Source organism: Callionymus lyra, chromosome 10 (assembly GCF_982586985.1).
Source record: "Callionymus lyra chromosome 10, fCalLyr1.hap1.1, whole genome shotgun sequence".
In the NCBI taxonomy this organism is placed as follows: Eukaryota; Metazoa; Chordata; class Actinopteri; order Syngnathiformes; family Callionymidae; genus Callionymus; species Callionymus lyra.
In genome coordinates, this window is record NC_141827.1 from 7,354,799 (window position 1) to 7,372,618 (window position 17,820).

General features: G+C 42.2%; 3 protein-coding genes across 3 annotated transcripts in view; all 3 read left to right on the forward strand.

The window, feature by feature from the left end:
* The window catches only part of LOC148070085 (odorant receptor 131-2-like), a 7,189-nt gene extending 2,987 nt beyond the window's left edge, over positions 1-4,202 (forward strand). The window contains exon 3 of the mRNA XM_087801004.1: positions 3,390-4,202. Coding sequence (XP_087657130.1) covers positions 3,390-4,202 — 813 coding nt within the window. The remainder of the gene's footprint in view (positions 1-3,389) is intronic.
* Positions 4,203-6,128: 1,926 nt separating this feature from the next.
* LOC148070086 (odorant receptor 131-2-like) lies at positions 6,129-9,109 on the forward strand. The gene is made up of 4 exons (XM_087801005.1): positions 6,129-6,316; positions 7,373-7,511; positions 7,601-8,026; positions 8,861-9,109. The coding sequence occupies exons 1-4, from the start codon at positions 6,129-6,131 to the stop codon at positions 9,107-9,109; spliced, it is 1,002 nt and encodes a 333-aa protein (XP_087657131.1).
* An 825-nt stretch (positions 9,110-9,934) lies between these two features.
* Positions 9,935-17,752, forward strand: LOC148070087 (delayed-rectifier potassium channel regulatory subunit KCNS2). The gene is made up of 10 exons (XM_087801008.1): positions 9,935-10,161; positions 11,361-11,540; positions 12,545-12,678; positions 12,754-12,918; positions 12,976-13,147; positions 14,337-14,420; positions 14,472-14,636; positions 14,811-14,894; positions 17,220-17,312; positions 17,381-17,752. The coding sequence occupies exons 2-10, from the start codon at positions 11,370-11,372 to the stop codon at positions 17,750-17,752; spliced, it is 1,440 nt and encodes a 479-aa protein (XP_087657134.1). The 5' UTR covers positions 9,935-10,161; positions 11,361-11,369.
* Positions 17,753-17,820: the final 68 nt, after the last annotated feature.

The following is a 17,820-nucleotide window of genomic DNA, read 5'->3' on the forward strand; positions in this document are numbered from 1 at the left end:
AAATAACAATCCTTATCAAATAAAAAATAACACTCCTTATAAAATAAAAAATAACAATCCTTATAAAATACAAAAATAACAATCCTTATAAAATACAAAAATAACAATTTGGATAAAATACAAAAATAGCAATCTTGATAAAATAAATACTTGATAAAATAGAAAATAACAATCTTGATGAAATACATGTTTTAAAATTTAAGTTTACAATATAACAAATAATGTCTTTGGACTGAACTTAATAAATGGGAATTCAAAGAAAACCAAATAACTCAAACAAACCTGTTATTTTAGTTTCTTCCTTTTCATTGTCTTTGTCTTCTTCTTCTTCTTCTTCTTCTTCATCATCTTCTTCTTCATCATCTTCCTCTTCTTCTTCATCATCTTCTTCTTCATCATCTTCTTCTTCTTCTTCATCATCTTCTTCTTCATCATCTATTTGATTTTAAAATGACACACAAACGAGTGTTGTTGTGATACTAACACATATTAGTGTCATTAACAACCATTATATTACACTAAGTGTGCCGTTTCTCTCAAACATGAAAATAATATATTAGATTTTATTATTTATGTTAACAGCTAAAGTAATAGAATCCATATTTCTATTAAAAGAGGTGATTTGCACATCTTTGTATTTAGTTTTTCAACTACACAAGATGAACACATTTTAAATCATGAAAAGATCATTCGTTTGTTCACCAGATGTGAAGAAGAAACGTTGTCATGTCCATAAAATACTTAATATTATTACTTTTACTAAACGAGACTTTAATATTAACTATCGATCAGGTCACCTTCAGAGAGTTTGTTTTGTCCAGTGACTTTTGAATCGGCTTCTAAAACCTCTGGTCTGCTTGTGGTGGACTAGACTCCTGTCCAGGGTGTCCTCGCCTCTCACCGGGGTAGCTGGGAGAGACACCAGGCAGGAGTGTATAGCACTTTTAAAATAAAGATGAAAATGCAGATGTGTACTCTGGTGTTGTGATATTTAGTAACAAGTATATATGTGTAGTATTGTCGAGTACTTGACTCTGGTGTTGTAATATTTAGAAATAAGGATATATGTGTAGTATTGTCGAGTACTTGACTCGGGTGTTGTGATATTTAGTAACAAGTATATATGTGTAGTATTGTCGAGTACTTGACTCGGGTGTTGTGATATTTAGTAACAAGTATATATGTGTAGTATTGTCGAGTACTTGACTCTGGTGTTGTAATATTTAGAAATAAGGATATATGTGTAGTATTGTCGAGTACTTGACTCGGGTGTTGTGATATTTAGTAACAAGTATATATGTGTAGTATTGTCGAGTACTTGACTCGGGTGTTGTGATATTTAGTAACAAGTATATATGTGTAGTATTGTTGAGTACTTGACTCCGGTGTTGTGATATTTAGTAACAAGTATATATGTGTAGTATCATCGAGTACTTGACTCCAGTGTTGTGATAGTGTAGTAACAAGTATATATGTGTAGTATTGTCGAGTACTTGACTCTGGTGTTGTGATATTTAGTAACAAGTATATATGTGTAGTATTGTCCAGTACTTGACTCTGGTGTTGGGATATTTAGTAACAAGTATATATGTGTAGTATTGTCCAGTACTTGACTCTGGTGTTGTGATATTTAGTAACAAGTATATATGTGTAGTATTGTCGAGTACTTGACTCTGGTGTTGGGATATTTAGTAACAAGTATATATGTGTAGTATTGTCCAGTACTTGACTCTGGTGTTGTGATATTTAGTAACAAGTATATATGTGTAGTATTGTCCAGTACTTGACTCTGGTGTTGTGATATTTAGTAACAAGTATATATGTGTAGTATTGTCCAGTACTTGACTCTGGTGTTGTGATATTTAGTAACAAGTATATATGTGTAGTATTGTCGAGTACTTGACTCTGGTGTTGGGATATTTAGTAACAAGTATATATGTGTAGTATTGTCGAGTACTTGACTCGGGTGTTGTGATATTTAGTAACAAGTATATATGTGTAGTATTGTCGAGTACTTGACTCTGGTGTTGTAATATTTAGAAATAAGGATATATGTGTAGTATTGTCGAGTACTTGACTCGGGTGTTGTGATATTTAGTAACAAGTATATATGTGTAGTATTGTCGAGTACTTGACTCGGGTGTTGTGATATTTAGTAACAAGTATATATGTGTAGTATTGTTGAGTACTTGACTCCGGTGTTGTGATATTTAGTAACAAGTATATATGTGTAGTATCATCGAGTACTTGACTCCAGTGTTGTGATAGTGTAGTAACAAGTATATATGTGTAGTATTGTCGAGTACTTGACTCTGGTGTTGTGATATTTAGTAACAAGTATATATGTGTAGTATTGTCCAGTACTTGACTCTGGTGTTGGGATATTTAGTAACAAGTATATATGTGTAGTATTGTCCAGTACTTGACTCTGGTGTTGTGATATTTAGTAACAAGTATATATGTGTAGTATTGTCGAGTACTTGACTCTGGTGTTGGGATATTTAGTAACAAGTATATATGTGTAGTATTGTCCAGTACTTGACTCTGGTGTTGTGATATTTAGTAACAAGTATATATGTGTAGTATTGTCCAGTACTTGACTCTGGTGTTGTGATATTTAGTAACAAGTATATATGTGTAGTATTGTCCAGTACTTGACTCTGGTGTTGTGATATTTAGTAACAAGTATATATGTGTAGTATTGTCGAGTACTTGACTCTGGTGTTGGGATATTTAGTAACAAGTATATATGTGTAGTATTGTCCAGTACTTGACTCTGGTGTTGTGATATTTAGTAACAAGTATATATGTGTAGTATTGTCCATTACTTGACTCTGGTGTTGTGATATTTAGTAACAAGTATATATGTGTAGTATTGTCCAGTACTTGACTCCGGTGTTGTGATAGTGTAGTAACAAGTATATATGTGTAGTATTGTCCAGTACTTGACTCGGGTGTTGTGATATTTAGTAACAAGTATATATGTGTAGTATCATCGAGTACTTAACTCCAGTGTTGTGATAGTGTAGTAACGAGTATATATGTGTAGTTTTGTCGAGTACTTGACTCTGGTGTTGTGATATTTAGTAACAAGTATATATGTGTAGTATTGTCGAGTACTTGACTCCAGTGTTGTGATATTTAGTAACAAGTATATATGTGTAGTATTGTCCAGTACTTGACTCTGGTGTTGCAGAATCTACAGACCACATGACTCTTGAAGTCGTAACTGATTTCATTTGTTTTCAAACCAAAGTTGCTGCAGTCCACTGTATCCTCTTGTCCCCAGTCATCTCCAGGATCTCACAGGATTTCGACTGCTGCCATCTAGCGGGCAGAAGTTTAATTGCAACACAGAAATGAAGCCCTACTCATCCCCTCTCGCGCAGGTGTTCTACGACGACCCTCGCTACATCCTCTTCATCCACATGGTGATGAACGACGGCGTGCAGCTGACCGTCACCGTCTTGCTCTTCATCCTCAGCTACACCGTCCACAAGATCAACGTGTCCGTCTGCTGCTGCTTCGTCCTCATCGCCGTCTTCACCACCCGCAGCACGCCGGTCAACCTGGCCGCCATGGCCATCGAGCGCTACGTGGCCATCTGCAACCCGCTGCGCCACTCGCAGATCTGCACGGTGAGGAGGACCTACATGGCCATCGGGTTCATGTGGTTGATCTGCGTGGCGCCGGACCTCACCGACCTGTTCGCCACGCTGGCCACCGAGCCGCTCAGCTTCTTCCACCAGTCGGTGTTCTGCATGCGGGAGAACGTCTTCAAGGATCCCGTCCTGGCCCAGAAGAGAAAAGCCTTCGACATCATCTACTTCTCCTGTGTCTTCCTGGTGCTGGTCTTCACCTACCTGCGGGTCCTGTTCGCGGCCCGGGCCATGTCCACGGAGAAGGTGTCGGCCCAGCGGGGCCGGCGCACCATCCTGCTGCACGCCGCCCAGCTGGCCATGTGCATGCTGTCGTACGTGTCGCCCAGCATGGAGCTGCTGCTGCACCTCATCTTCCCCGGAACCATCCGCGAGATCCGCTTCGTCAACTACCTGATCGTCTACATGCTGCCGCGCTTCCTGAGCCCGGTCGTCTACGGGCTCCGGGACAAGCGCTTCCGCAAGTACATGAAGACGATGCTGCTGAGCCCCAAGTGCTGCAGGGTCCGCGTGTCCGTCCTCAACAAGAAGGAGCGACGCTGAGAAACACACAAATGAATAAACGCACAAACTAGTTTCTATTCATATGAGGCCGTCTGTGAAAATATATCAGTGGCATCGTTTTTTAACGTTGAATTGTTTATTGAAACTATATTTTTTTCGGTATTTAATTTTATATTTTTTTATAATTAATTTAGTAATTTGAATATTGAAAGGTTAATTAAATAACGTGAATATTTTCAAACATTTTATCTCATGGTTTAATAATCAAATTCCAATCATATAAAAATTAATATTTTCATTCTTAGACTTGAATTCTGCCGTAATCTTCCTTATCGTCACATGATCGTCTTCACGTCACGTGATTGGCTGAAAGTTTCAATCCAGTAGCTCTGTATTCTTTTGGTTTTGTCTGGTGTCACTATAATACCTTTGTTATTATATTGAATTTAAAACACTATTCATTAAAACATATTGAATTAAGGACTTTTATTTTTTTATATTATAATTTATATTATCGAACTCTATGTGTAATTTATTTTTTTAATTTAGAAGATATTATTGAATACAATTATTTCAAATATATATTATGTCTTTTATGTCCTAAAATAATGAACTTTGAATGGTTGTATTAAACTATGCAATATTCGGATTGAACCATTGTGTTTCAGACCTGGCAAAGGGAGGCAGTAATACACCATCCTTTCAAAATAAAATGTTAAATATGCTTACGAAAACACATAATATACTAAATATATTGTCGTAAAATATTTAGATTTTTACATGTGCATTTATGTAGTTGAATTCTAAAATTATATATATATATATATATATCCACAGTGTAACTGAGGTGTTGTCAACATGGACAATTTCTTTCTTCTCTTAGTAGAAACATTTTCATTAAAACATTAACTGTTAACTTGATGCTCTTGGTAATACATTGTGTTTCTAAAAATAAAATGTTTTTTTATTATATATATATATATATATATATATATATATATATATATATATATATATATATATATATATATATATAAATCTAGAATTCATGATAAATATGAGGCTCTTACAGATAAAATACAGATAATATACTAGATTTTCAAAATAAAAGCTTTGTTTATCACATCAAATTCACCATTGATGTTTATAATGTTCCTTTGATAATAAACCTTTCTTAATAAGCTTTTTTTATTTTTTATAAATCACCATCCGTGTTTAAAATTATGCTCTTGATTATCAAAACAAAAGCTTTATTTCCTCTCTATAAATCAACATTCATGCAGGTCGTGCAGTTTTACAAATCACACACTGACACATGTTCTTTCAAAGACTCTTTCATTTGACAGCACTTAAACCTTTGTAGGAGCCAGGGTCCCAAACATACAAGTTATTTCAAAGTCCATGACAGATAGAAAAAGTTTGACAAGCGTCAGTTGTGTGTCGCTCAGTTGTCAACGCTCACAAGTGGTGACAAACCAACACAAAAGTGTAACCAACACACAGTCGGACTCTCGTGGTGTTCAGCCCTGACAGGTGAAGGAGGAACAGGTGAGGAGACAACATCACGTAGCCGTGACAACCGGTCCAGGGATGAGGATATAAGTCAGAGGAAGACGAGGAGGAGCAGACGAGGAGGAGCTGTCACTCATCGGAGGAGGTGCTGCAGCTGCAGCTGAAACAGAAACGCTCCTCATGTTCTCAACAAGATGATCATGAGTTGCTGCTCCTCAGACATCATCAGACATCATCAGACATCATCAGACATCATGGCCTCATGACCTGAAGCTGCAGCAACTTTTCCAGATTTCCTGAGCGTGTTTGACTCCTTCTCCTCCAGCTTTCTTCCCTTCCATCTTCACTTTCTCTCGTATGTTCCTCTCAGAGACTCGTGACAGCACGTGCCATGTTCGATGGTGCGCGTGCGTTGCGTGAGTCTCACCTCTAAGCGCTGACCTGGGGTCAGACATGTTCAACTCCTCCGCGGCTCTGGAGCAGCTGGTGAGCAATTGCAGCGGGCTGCCGGCAGGGGGCGCCTCTGCGGCGTCCAAGGAGAACTTCAGCAGCGCGTTGACGAAGAACATCGTGGCGATGCTGGTGTGGCTGACCTTGAGCATCATCAACGGCAGCATGGTGCACACCTTCCTGCGCCACAGGTGCGTGAGTCCTCGGGGTCCGACCGTCTTCCCGCGCGAAATCTGGAACTAAAAATATACATTTTCCACATGATTTTCATTCCTAGCGTTATAAAATAAACTTTAAAAATATCATAACAGCGGCAGAATAGTTACAATTATCTAAAATGTCTTTGGAATCGGTCATGACGAATTGGTGTCATGTGCTCGTGTGCGCGTCGCGTGATTGGCTCTAAGTTTGCTCAAGTACTCTTTTTGGTATTGTCTGGTGGAACTATTATACCAACATTTTTATATTGAATTTTAAAATAATTAAAAAAGACTACGGATACATAAACGTCGTAGAATAATTTTCAAAATAAATAATTCAAGTTGGCACTATTAGAACATGACAGTGAGAGGACTACAATTTAATTGATGCTGTATGTCTTGATACATGTATATTTGATAATAAAACAACTTGAACTTATATATTGAATTTAAAAGGCTACAATTTAAAAAATGTTGAATTAAGAACATTTATTTGAGTAGTTATACTTTTGTGAGAACAAATATAAATAATTGAAGTTGGTGCTGTTATACCAACATTTGATATTGACTTTAAAAGGCTGTGGAGATAAAAATAATAGTTGGAATTTTGAATATAAAACTCTTTCCCAGGAATAATTAGTTTCGATTGTTTTTAATTGTTATTATTTTTAAAAACGACAAATAAAACCCTAACCTTTCAATATAGAGTTAGCTGATTTTAAAATTATTAAAAATAATAATTCAGTGCTTCAAAAATATTTAAACAAGTTTCAATTTAATACGTTTAAATCAAAGTTTCAACATTTTAAGTTTTAAAATTCAAGCATTAAATATTCCGATGCCACTGATCTGATTCTTTAGATCTGCTTTCTAGAAACTAGTGTCAAACCCGCCTGATGAATGTTTGTGTTCCGGTGTTAAAGATAAGATAAGGAACAGAAACAAAGGCTTAAGATCGTGATCATGTCTTCAATGAGATCTCTGAAGGACCCTGAACTAATCCACTAAGATAGAAAAGGTGGTCATAATGTTGCGGCCTCTCCTCAGCCTGTTCTACGAGAACCCGCGCTACATCATGTTCGCCTGCATGGTCATCAACGACGCGCTGCAGCTCAGCCTGGTGACGGCGCTCTACGTGGTCAGCTACATCTTCAGGAGGATCCACACGTCCGCCTGCTGCCTCCTGGTGAGTCGTGGCCTTCCTCGCGTCCCCCGCATCCCCCCTGACCCTGACCTCCCGCCTCCCCCTGACCCTGACCTCCCTCCCGCCTCCAGATCATGACGGCCGTCCTCACCACGCGCTCCACGCCGCTCATCCTGGCCGGCATGGCGGTGGAGCGCTACGTCTCCATCTGCTTCCCGCTGCACTACGGCCAGATGTGCACCGTGCCTCGGACCCGCCTCCTCATCGCCGTCATCCTGGTCCTGGCCGCCACGCCGCCCGTCACCGACCTGCTGGTCACCATCGCCGTGCAGCCGTCCAGCTTCTTCCACGGCTCCATCTTCTGCGACCAGACGCTGCTCTTCCGGCACCCGTCCATCTACTACAAGAACGTGGTGTTCGACGTCACCTACCTTTCCTTCGTGGCGCTCGCGCTTATCTACACCTACTGCAAGATCATGCTGACGGCCCGGGCCGCCTCCATGGGTCTGGCCTCCGTCAAGAGGGCCAGGAACACCGTGCTGCTCCACGGCGTGCAGGTGGGTCCACGACAAGAACCGGGTCAGAAGATTTCAGAAGTTTTAGAGAGTCTAAGACCATCTCAAGACCCCAGACAGGACTTCCTGTTATGTCTTATCATGACAAAGCAGGGGACGTAAACTTATGGCCTATATGGGTCCATGAGATGATGTTCTGTGGCCCCCTGTTTATGAGTCTGGGCAGAGCGAAGATCTCCATCTTATCACAATGGCAAAAATCGAACCAAATGGTCCAAATTCACTGTGAAAAAACACTAAAATTAAGAAAACATTACGCAGTCAGATCAAAGAATTGCAGTAAAGACATTTCTAAGACGCTCCATTCTAAAGCTCAGCCACGACCTTTGGTGGCCCCCCATGAAAGAAATCCCCATAGGATTAAAGGCGCCGACGAGGACGGCTGCCTCTCCAGCAGCTCCGCAAACAATTTCCCGAAGGAGACCTCCTGAGGGATCAATAAAGTTTTTACCTTACCTTATGAGTTTGAGTTTTAGACCCCTGCATTAGAGGGTTTTGGGGATTGTTGGGATTTTTTCAGAGTAATCTGTTCTTTTTTAGAGTTAAACACAAAAATGTTGTCTTCATCTTCGTCCAAAAAGACACTTAAAACATCCATAATACCTTCATACTGCTCGTCCGTAAAGTCCATCTTGTGTTGAAGCCTCAACATGAGAAATCCAAAAAAACAGAAGTTAAAAGTCCATATTTTAAACCCGTTTGTAGCAGAAGATCCAAGTGTTTCGTGAACTGAGAAAAAAGTGAAATAATTTTAAGAAAAATATTTTGGAGAAGAAACTTCAGGCCCACCACGGAGAACTTTGTTTGTGTTCGCAGCTGCTGCTCTGCATGTTGGCCTTCGTGGTTCCGTCGCTGCAGGCCGCCCTCATCTCGCTCTTCCCGGGCCTGAGTCTGGAGATCCGCTACATCTTCTTCCTGGTGGTCTACATCATCCCTCGCTTCCTCAGCCCCGTCATCTACGGCTTCAGGGACAAGCAGTTCTGCAGGTACTGGACCCGGTACCTGTCCTGTCAGAACAAGCGGGTCCAGCCGGTGCTGACCAAAGTCAACGTCCAGGCCCGGTAGTTTCAACGAAGGACACCGAGGACCGTGTGGAGGTCCAGGTGGACTGACATGTGTGAGGAACTTGGCGGAGCACGTGACTGGATGTCGTGTAGATCAGTCTCAAGGGTTGAAGAGACGCTCATGAGCGAAAGAGAAGATCTTGAGAAGGAACTTCACGTTCATACAGACGATATCAAACAACATTTCAAGGAGCTCTAGTCAGATCATGGCCATAATGTGAGGAACACATTCTGTCACTAAATGTTTAATAAAACTAAACTTTCACTTCAAAGTGTAAAGCTAGAGAATAGTAACGGAAAAAAAACTGTTTTTTAAGACACACAAGCACCTTAATCATATACAACATAAAAGTTCAACCGCAGGTAACACCTGGAAATCAGTCGTTCACACCTCGGACCGCTAGAGGTCGCCATCACCCTTAAGACGTTCAAATATTAAAGCTGTGTCACTGTGTTATACATCAAAGTTTAGGAGGGACAGTGACGTCAGAGACTAAGGGACGATCAAAACTATTTTAATATCGTCAGATGTTCCTGATGACGTCAGCGTAAGTCTGCTGTCACTCCCGCCAGAAGCTCGGAATGTTCCCGGCAAAAAATGAAATGATGAAAATAAATAAACCAGAGACACAAACAGTTAATGGTTAAGATCAGATATGACGTTAGAGGAGTTTCAAACTCGTGCTCGATTCATTTTATTCAGGTTCAACTCCCTCCGCTCTCGTTTCACCCTCGTGTTCCGGAATGTGACGGAAACAGCCGAAGCTTCACAAGCGTCTCGGCGGTCAGCGGGACCAAACCTGAGCTCGTCTCTCCTGCACGAACCCACAGCGGAACTTTTCTCCTGCTGGACCGTCGGTTCAAGGACAAATGTTGGACTGATATGAACTGATGAAGGCGAGGAGTGGATGGTGAGAGGGCGAGAGTTCGAGTCCCGCCGAGGAGGTTCGAGCGTGTTCTGATCCACGACCTTCGTGTCATATTCACGTGTTCACAGCCCACAGGGAACTTCGGTCATGAAGTGATTCATTCGTTCATCGGGAGGAACTCGAGGTGAGTGTTGGAATGAGAGAGTAAAACTCGGTCCCAGCTAGCCAGGGTGATACGTGCATGTGTGCGGATCGGTTAGGTAAAGTGAGCAGCTGATGATTAAAACACGTTCACTTCATCATGAGAGATTCAATTTTATTTAAAGTGTCTTATCATAACAAAGTTATCTGAAGACACTTTACAGTTGAAGTAAGACTATAGTGGAGAAAAGGAAAAACTGATCCAGCAACTCAACATCGTGGCGTTGTCGAGGAAAAACTTCCTTTTAGAAGAAACCTGGAGCAGAACCAGACTCATTGTTGACGGCCTCCTGCTGTGACCGGCTGGGAGGAAGGATGGGGGGGTAGACGGATGGATGGAGAGAAGAGTGAGGGAGGATACAGTGAGAGAAAAGAGGAGAGTATAGAAGAGTCCATGGAGGTGCAGGAGAGAACTCTGGATCATTGAGGTGGTGGAGGTCCTGGGTCTCCAGGAGAGAAATGAAAGATGTGGGTTTAAACTGCACATGTGATGAATGTATCTATGTTTCTATCTGACGGATTTAAAGCAGTTTAGAGTCTTTATGGTTTTCTAACCTCTGTAGAAGGATTTGGTGTCAACAGTGTTGTATGCAGCACTGAGATCTAGAAGAACAAGAACTGAATCACGGCCCTGATCAGAGACCATCAGCAGGTCGTTACTAACTTTTACCAGGGGGGTCTCAGTGCTGAGGGGTTCCCTAAGACCAGACTGAAACACCTCAAACTGATCATTGTCATGGAGGTCATCACAGAGCTGACTCGTAACCTCTTTCTCCAGCATCTTTGAAACGATGTCAGTGATGACAAAAGTTTATTGTGTCAAAACACACTCTGACGCTTGTCATGCTGTGATGTTAATAAAGTTTTATCAACCTTTCCTTTCGCTAGAGAGTTAATCTTTATTCTTATGATGACGTCATTTTATAACAAGATTCAGACGCGACAAAAATAATGATAACAACAAATAAAGATATAAATAAAGAAGCTCAAACAACTTCCTGTTCATGGAGAAGATTCCAGAAGAACACACACGTACACACACCCTCACCTGACACACACACTCACACACACACTCACACAGTTTCCGGTGAAGAGAGCAGCTGAACGACACAACCGTCTGAGCGTGGATGAGATGTGAACGAATGAATAGAGGTGGCTGTGATGTGTTTTCGTTCGATCCAGGTCAGAGTCATGGTGAAGGAGAACCTTCCCTGCTGGGTCCACCAGGACCCTGAAGAAGTTCTGGTCCACATCAATGTGGGAGGTTTGAAGAAGAGTCTGTGGTCCAGCACCCTTAAGAAGTTCCCTGACACCAGACTGGGAAAACTGCTGTGCTGCCACTGTGAGGACGACATCCTGCAGGTGACCTGAATGATCAGCTGTTTTATTATGACAGGGTGAATGATCAGCACTTATTATGAGAGGGTGAATGATCAGCTATTTTATGATGAGAGGATGAATGGTCAGCTGCTTATTATGAGAGGGTGAATGGTCAGCTGTTTTATTATGAGAGGATGAATGATCAGCTGGTTATTATGAGAGGATGAATGATCAGCTGTTTTATTATGAAAGGTTAAATGATCAGCTAGTTATTATGAGAGGATGAATGATCAGCTGTTTTATTATGAGCGGTTAAATGATCAGCTTGTTATCATGAGAGGATTAATAGTCCGCTGGTTATTATGAGAGGATGAATGATCAGCTTTTTATTATGAGAGGATGAATGATCAGCTGGTTATAATGAGAGGATGAATGATCAGCCGTTTTATTATAAGGGGATGAATGATCAGCGTGTTATTATGAGAGGATTAATAATCAGCTGTTTTATTATGAGAGGATGAATGATCAGCTGTTTTATAATGAGAGGATGAATGATCAGCTGGTTATTATGAGAGGTTAAATTATCAGCTTTTTAATATGAGAGGATGAATGATCAGCTGGTTATAATGAGAGGATGAATGATCAGCCGTTTTATTATAAGGGGATGAATGGTCAGCTGGTTATTATGAGAGGATGAATGATCAGCTGTTTTATTATGAGAGGTTAAATGATCAGCCGTTTTATTATAAGGGGATGAATGGTCAGCTAGTTATAATGAGAGGATGAATGATCAGCTGTAGGAACGACGAGACAGAAGGGATGAACATTTAAAGTCTTAGATAAAAGGAATAAAGATAATAACAAGAGAATGAATGTGATTAAAGGATGAGGTAAAAGGAAAATATGAGATGAAGGGACTGTGATGAAAGGGTGAACATATAAAAAAGAAGGTGAACAACGATAGCACAATTTAAGAGGATGAATGAATTAATAGCTACGATGAAAGGACAGTGAACATGATGTAATGACAGGATGAATCTACACAGGTGTGTGACGACTATGACGTGCAGGAGAAGGAATTTTATTTCGACAGGAATCCAAACCTGATTCCATACGTGATGCACTTTTACCAGACGGGAAAACTTCACATCATGGAGGAGCTGTGTGTGTTCTCCTTCAGGTACACACACACACACACACAGACACACACAGACACACACTCACACAGACACACACTCAATCCTGTGTGTGTCAGTCAGGAGATGGAGTACTGGGGCATCAACGACTTCTTCCTGGATTCGTGCTGCAGCTTCCGCTACCACGACAGGAAGTTGGCGAGCAGCCGGCTGCGCCACTGGGACGACGACAGCGACGTGAGCAGCGTGGACACGTCTGTGGACGAGATCACGGACCTGAAGCGGTAAAGTCCGCAGCCGTGTTCGTGACGCGTGTCCTCACTGATGATGCGCTCCTGCAGGGACATGCAGCACTTCCGGGAAGTTCCCTGTGGTGGCGTGAAGAAGTTCCTGTGGCTGATGCTGGAGAACCCCGGGTACTCCGTCCCCAGCAAGCTCTTCAGCCTGATGTCCATCAGCGTCGTGCTCGCGTCCATCTCCAACATGTGCATCAACAGCATCCCAGAGCACCAGGTGAGCCCCTGACCTGGTCCACAACTCTTTTCAGAAACACTTCCTGCTTCCGCAACAAAACCAGACAAAACCTGATTAAGAGTAAAACTCAGGAGCTCTCGAGGCTCCAGGCAGTGAAACTGACATTAATGACAGACCATCTCCATCATAATTCCATCTCCATCCCATCTTCATCATCATTCCATCTCCATCGCATCTTCATCATCATTCCATCTACATTCCATCTTCATCATCATTCCATCTCCATTCCATCTTCATCATCATTCCATCTCCATTCCATCTTCATCATCATTCCATCTCCATCCCATCTTCATCATCATTCCATCTACATTCCATCTTCATCATCATTCCATCTCCATCATAATTCCATCTCCATCCCATCTTCATCATCATTACATCTTCATCATCATTACATCATCATTACATCTTCATCATCATTCCCTCTCCATTCCATCTTCATCATCATTACATCTCCATCATAATTCCATCTCCATCCCATCTTCATCATCATTCCATCTACATTCCATCTTCATCATCATCCCATCTCCATTCCATCTTTATCATCATTCCATCTTCATCATCATTCCATCTCCATCATAATTCCATCTCCATCCCATCTTCATCATCATTACATCTTCATCATCATTCCATCATCATTCCATCTTCATCATCATCATCATTCCATCTCCATCCCATCTTCATCATCATCACATCATCATTCCATCTCCATCATAATTCCATCTCCATCCCATCTTCATCATCATTCCATCTTCATCATCATTCCATCTACATTCCATCTTCATCATCATTCCATCTTCATCATCATTCCATCTCGTTATCATTCCATCTCCATCTCCATCTTCATCATCATCCCATCTTCATCATCATTCCATCTTCATCATCATTCCATCATCATCATCATTGTCATTATTATCATTCCATTATGACCTTAATCATAATAACCATAATAATCACCACAATCGTCTTCATCATCATCATCATCTTCACCTTCTTCATCATCATCACCTTCATCATCATCATCATCTTCACCTTCATCATCATCATCATCATCATCATCATCATCATCATCACCATCACCATCACCATCACCTTCACCTTCACCATCACCTTCACCTTCATCCTCGTGAGTGTGTCGTGCTCCGAGACTCGACTGAGACTCTGTGTCCAGGTGTTTGACTCTGAGGGGAGGCAGCTGGAGGACTGGAACACGTGGATGCTGGAGGTCTTCTGCTCCTGCTGGTTCACGTCTGAGGTGAGAGTGTAGAGCAGGTGTGGGCGCCGGTCTGACGGCTCACCTGTGCAGATGGTGATGCGTCTGCTGCTGGCGCCCAATCGGAGGAAGTTCTTCCGTCACCCCCTGAACATCATCGACATGGTGCTGGTCCTCCCCATCTACGTCACGCTGCTCTGGGACTGGACCCAGAGCAGGGACTGGTCCCAGGTTCCCCGGGAGCACCACCTCATCGAGGTCAGAGACTGACACGTGAGCGCCACCTACACCTCAGACACTAGAGGGCGACCCAGCAGTGACACAAACTCACACACACACACATCGTAGTCTTGTGCATCTTCCAAACGTTTCTATCTCCTTCTCAAAGTTGTGTGTTTGTTTAAGTGTGTTGTTGTTGTGTGACTCTCTCAGGTCTTCAGGTTGATGAGGGTCTTTCGAGTGTTGAAACTCGCTCGACACTCCACAGGACTCAGATCACTAGGGGCCACGTTGAGGGTGAGACACACTTACACAAAAACACACACACTTGCATACATATACTTACATGCACACACATTTTCTTACACATGCATAAAAAACACACACATGTTTAAATAAACACACAAACATTCACATAAACTCACACACTTACATATACACACATAAACCCAAATAAAAAGACACAAACTCAAGTCCCGTACACACCTACACAAACCCAATCACACAGTTACACAATCCCATCCACACACATACATTAACTCAAATTGTCACTCACAAACACACACACTTACATACACACTTGCATACACACTCGCACTATTAGATATACACACACACATGCACTCAATCACGCAAAACACAATCCCATACACATTAAAACACTTATACACATACACAAACCGAACACCTGTATACACACTCACATTATTAGATATACATGCACACACACTCTTACATACACACACACACCTGTATACACACTCACACCATTAGACACACACACACACCTGTATACACACTCACACCATTAGATATACATGCACACACACTCTTACATACACACACACACACCTGTATACACACTCACACTCTTACACACACACACACACCTGTATACACACTCACACCATTAGATATACATGCACACACACTCTTACATACACACACACACACCTGTATACACTGTATAAACTGAACTCTGAGTTGGTCCGAACGCGCTCAGGCGAGCGTGACCTTGAAGGACAGGTCGACCTTCAGAACCAGTCCAGAATTACTCTCCTCCAGTTTCATCCGATCGAAACTGAAACCAGAGCGGCGAGCGAAGCCACTTCCTGTGGACCTCAGACCTTCATCTCCTTTAGATCTTCACATTTATCTTTCACACCTTCATCAGAATCAGAATCAGAATCAGAAAACCTTTATTAGTCCCGCGAGGGGAAATTCGGTTTAACAGCAGCAAGAGAAATAAAAACACCCAGAAATAAAAACGAGAAATAAAATCTAAATGGAATAAAAGATAAATCTGCGCTATATAATATTTACACAATCATATTTACATTATTTACACACCTTCATCCTCTCCTTCACTCGTTCACACCTTCATCCCTTCATTCACTCTTTCACACCTCCATCCTCTCCTTCACCCTCTCTTTCACTCGTTCACACCTTCATCCTCTCCTACACTCGTTCACACCTTCATCCTATCCTTCACTCATTCACACCTCCATCCTCTCCTTCATCCTCTCCTTCACTCGTTCACACCTCCATCCTCTCCTTCACTCGTTCACACCTTCATCCTATCCTTCACTCGTTCACACCTCCATCCTCTCCTTCATCCTCTCTTTCACTCGTTCACACCTTCATCCTATCCTTCAATCGTTCACACCTCCATCCTCTCCTTCATACTATCCTTCACACGTTCACACCTTCATCCTCTCCTTCACTCGTTCACACCTTCCTCCTCTACTTCAGTCATTCACACCTTCATCCCTTCATTCACTCTTTCACACCTACATCCTATCCTTCACTCGTTCATACCTTCATCGTCTCCTTCACTCGTTCACACCGTCATCCTCTTCTTCACTCTTTCATCCTATCCTTCACTCGTTCACACTTTCATCCTCTCCTTCATCCTCTCTTTCACTCGTTCACGCCTTCATCCTCTCTTTCACACCTTCATCCTCTCTTTCACACCTTCATCCTATCCTTCACTCGTTCACACCTCCATCCTCTCCTTCACTCTTTCACACCTTCATCCCTTCCTTCACTCTTTCACACCTAAATCCTATCCTTCACTCGTTCACGCCTACATCCTATCCTTCACTCGTTAATACCTTCATCCTCTCCTTCACCCTTTCACACCTTCATCGTCTCCTTCACTCTTTCACACCTTCATCCCTTCCTTCACTCTTTCACACCTAAATCCTATCCTTCAGTCGTTCACACCTTCATCCTCTTCTTCACTCTTTCACACCTTCATCCTCTCCTTCACTCGTTCACACCTTCATCCTCTCCTTCACTCGTTCACACCTTCATCCTTTTATTTATATATATATATATATATATATATATATATATACAGTATATATGTGTAAAAGGACTACGGACTGTTAAAAAAAAATCAGTAAACTATATATATATATATATATATATATATATATAATATATAGCATATATTGCATATATTGGATTGGAATACAAAACTAATGTATTTATTCATTAAATATTGAAGTTTTTTTCCAATTATAAAATAAAAACAAACAACATTTCAAAAAAAGATTAAAGTTTCATTTAAAGGTACTTCTTATTAACATGAGTCTCACAAGTTTCTCTGGGTCTCAGCACAGCTACAGGGAGGTCGGGATCCTGCTCCTCTACCTGGGGGTCGGCGTCTGTGTCTTCTCCGGGGTGGCGTACACGGCCGAGTACGAGGAGGTAGCGTCGAGTCACCAGTAGGGGGCGCTCACCTGCGCCGCGCCTCACCTCTGAGGTCTTGTGTTCAGGACGTGGGTCTGGACACCCTCCCCGCCTGCTGGTGGTGGGGGACGGTCACCATGACCACGGTGGGCTACGGCGACGTGGTTCCCGTGACGGTGGCGGGTAAGCTAGCGGCGAGCGGCTGCATTCTGGGCGGGACCCTGGTGGTGGCGCTGCCCATCACCCTCATCTTCAACAAGTTCTCGCACTTCTACCGGCGGCAGAAAGCCCTGGAGGCCTCGGTGAGGGAGGGCAACCGCGGGGGGAGCTGCGGTGGCGAGCAGGACCGCAAGGACCAGCCGGAGGAGTCGGCGCACGACTCCGAGGAGGAGGAAGGAGGCGTCGTGAACTACAGCTACGTGGAGCATCCATCGCTGTCGGAGCGCCGACACAGATGATCCAAGACCCTTGATGGATCATGTAGCGTTCTTCAGCGCTAATGTAGCTAATGAAGCTAATGTAGCTA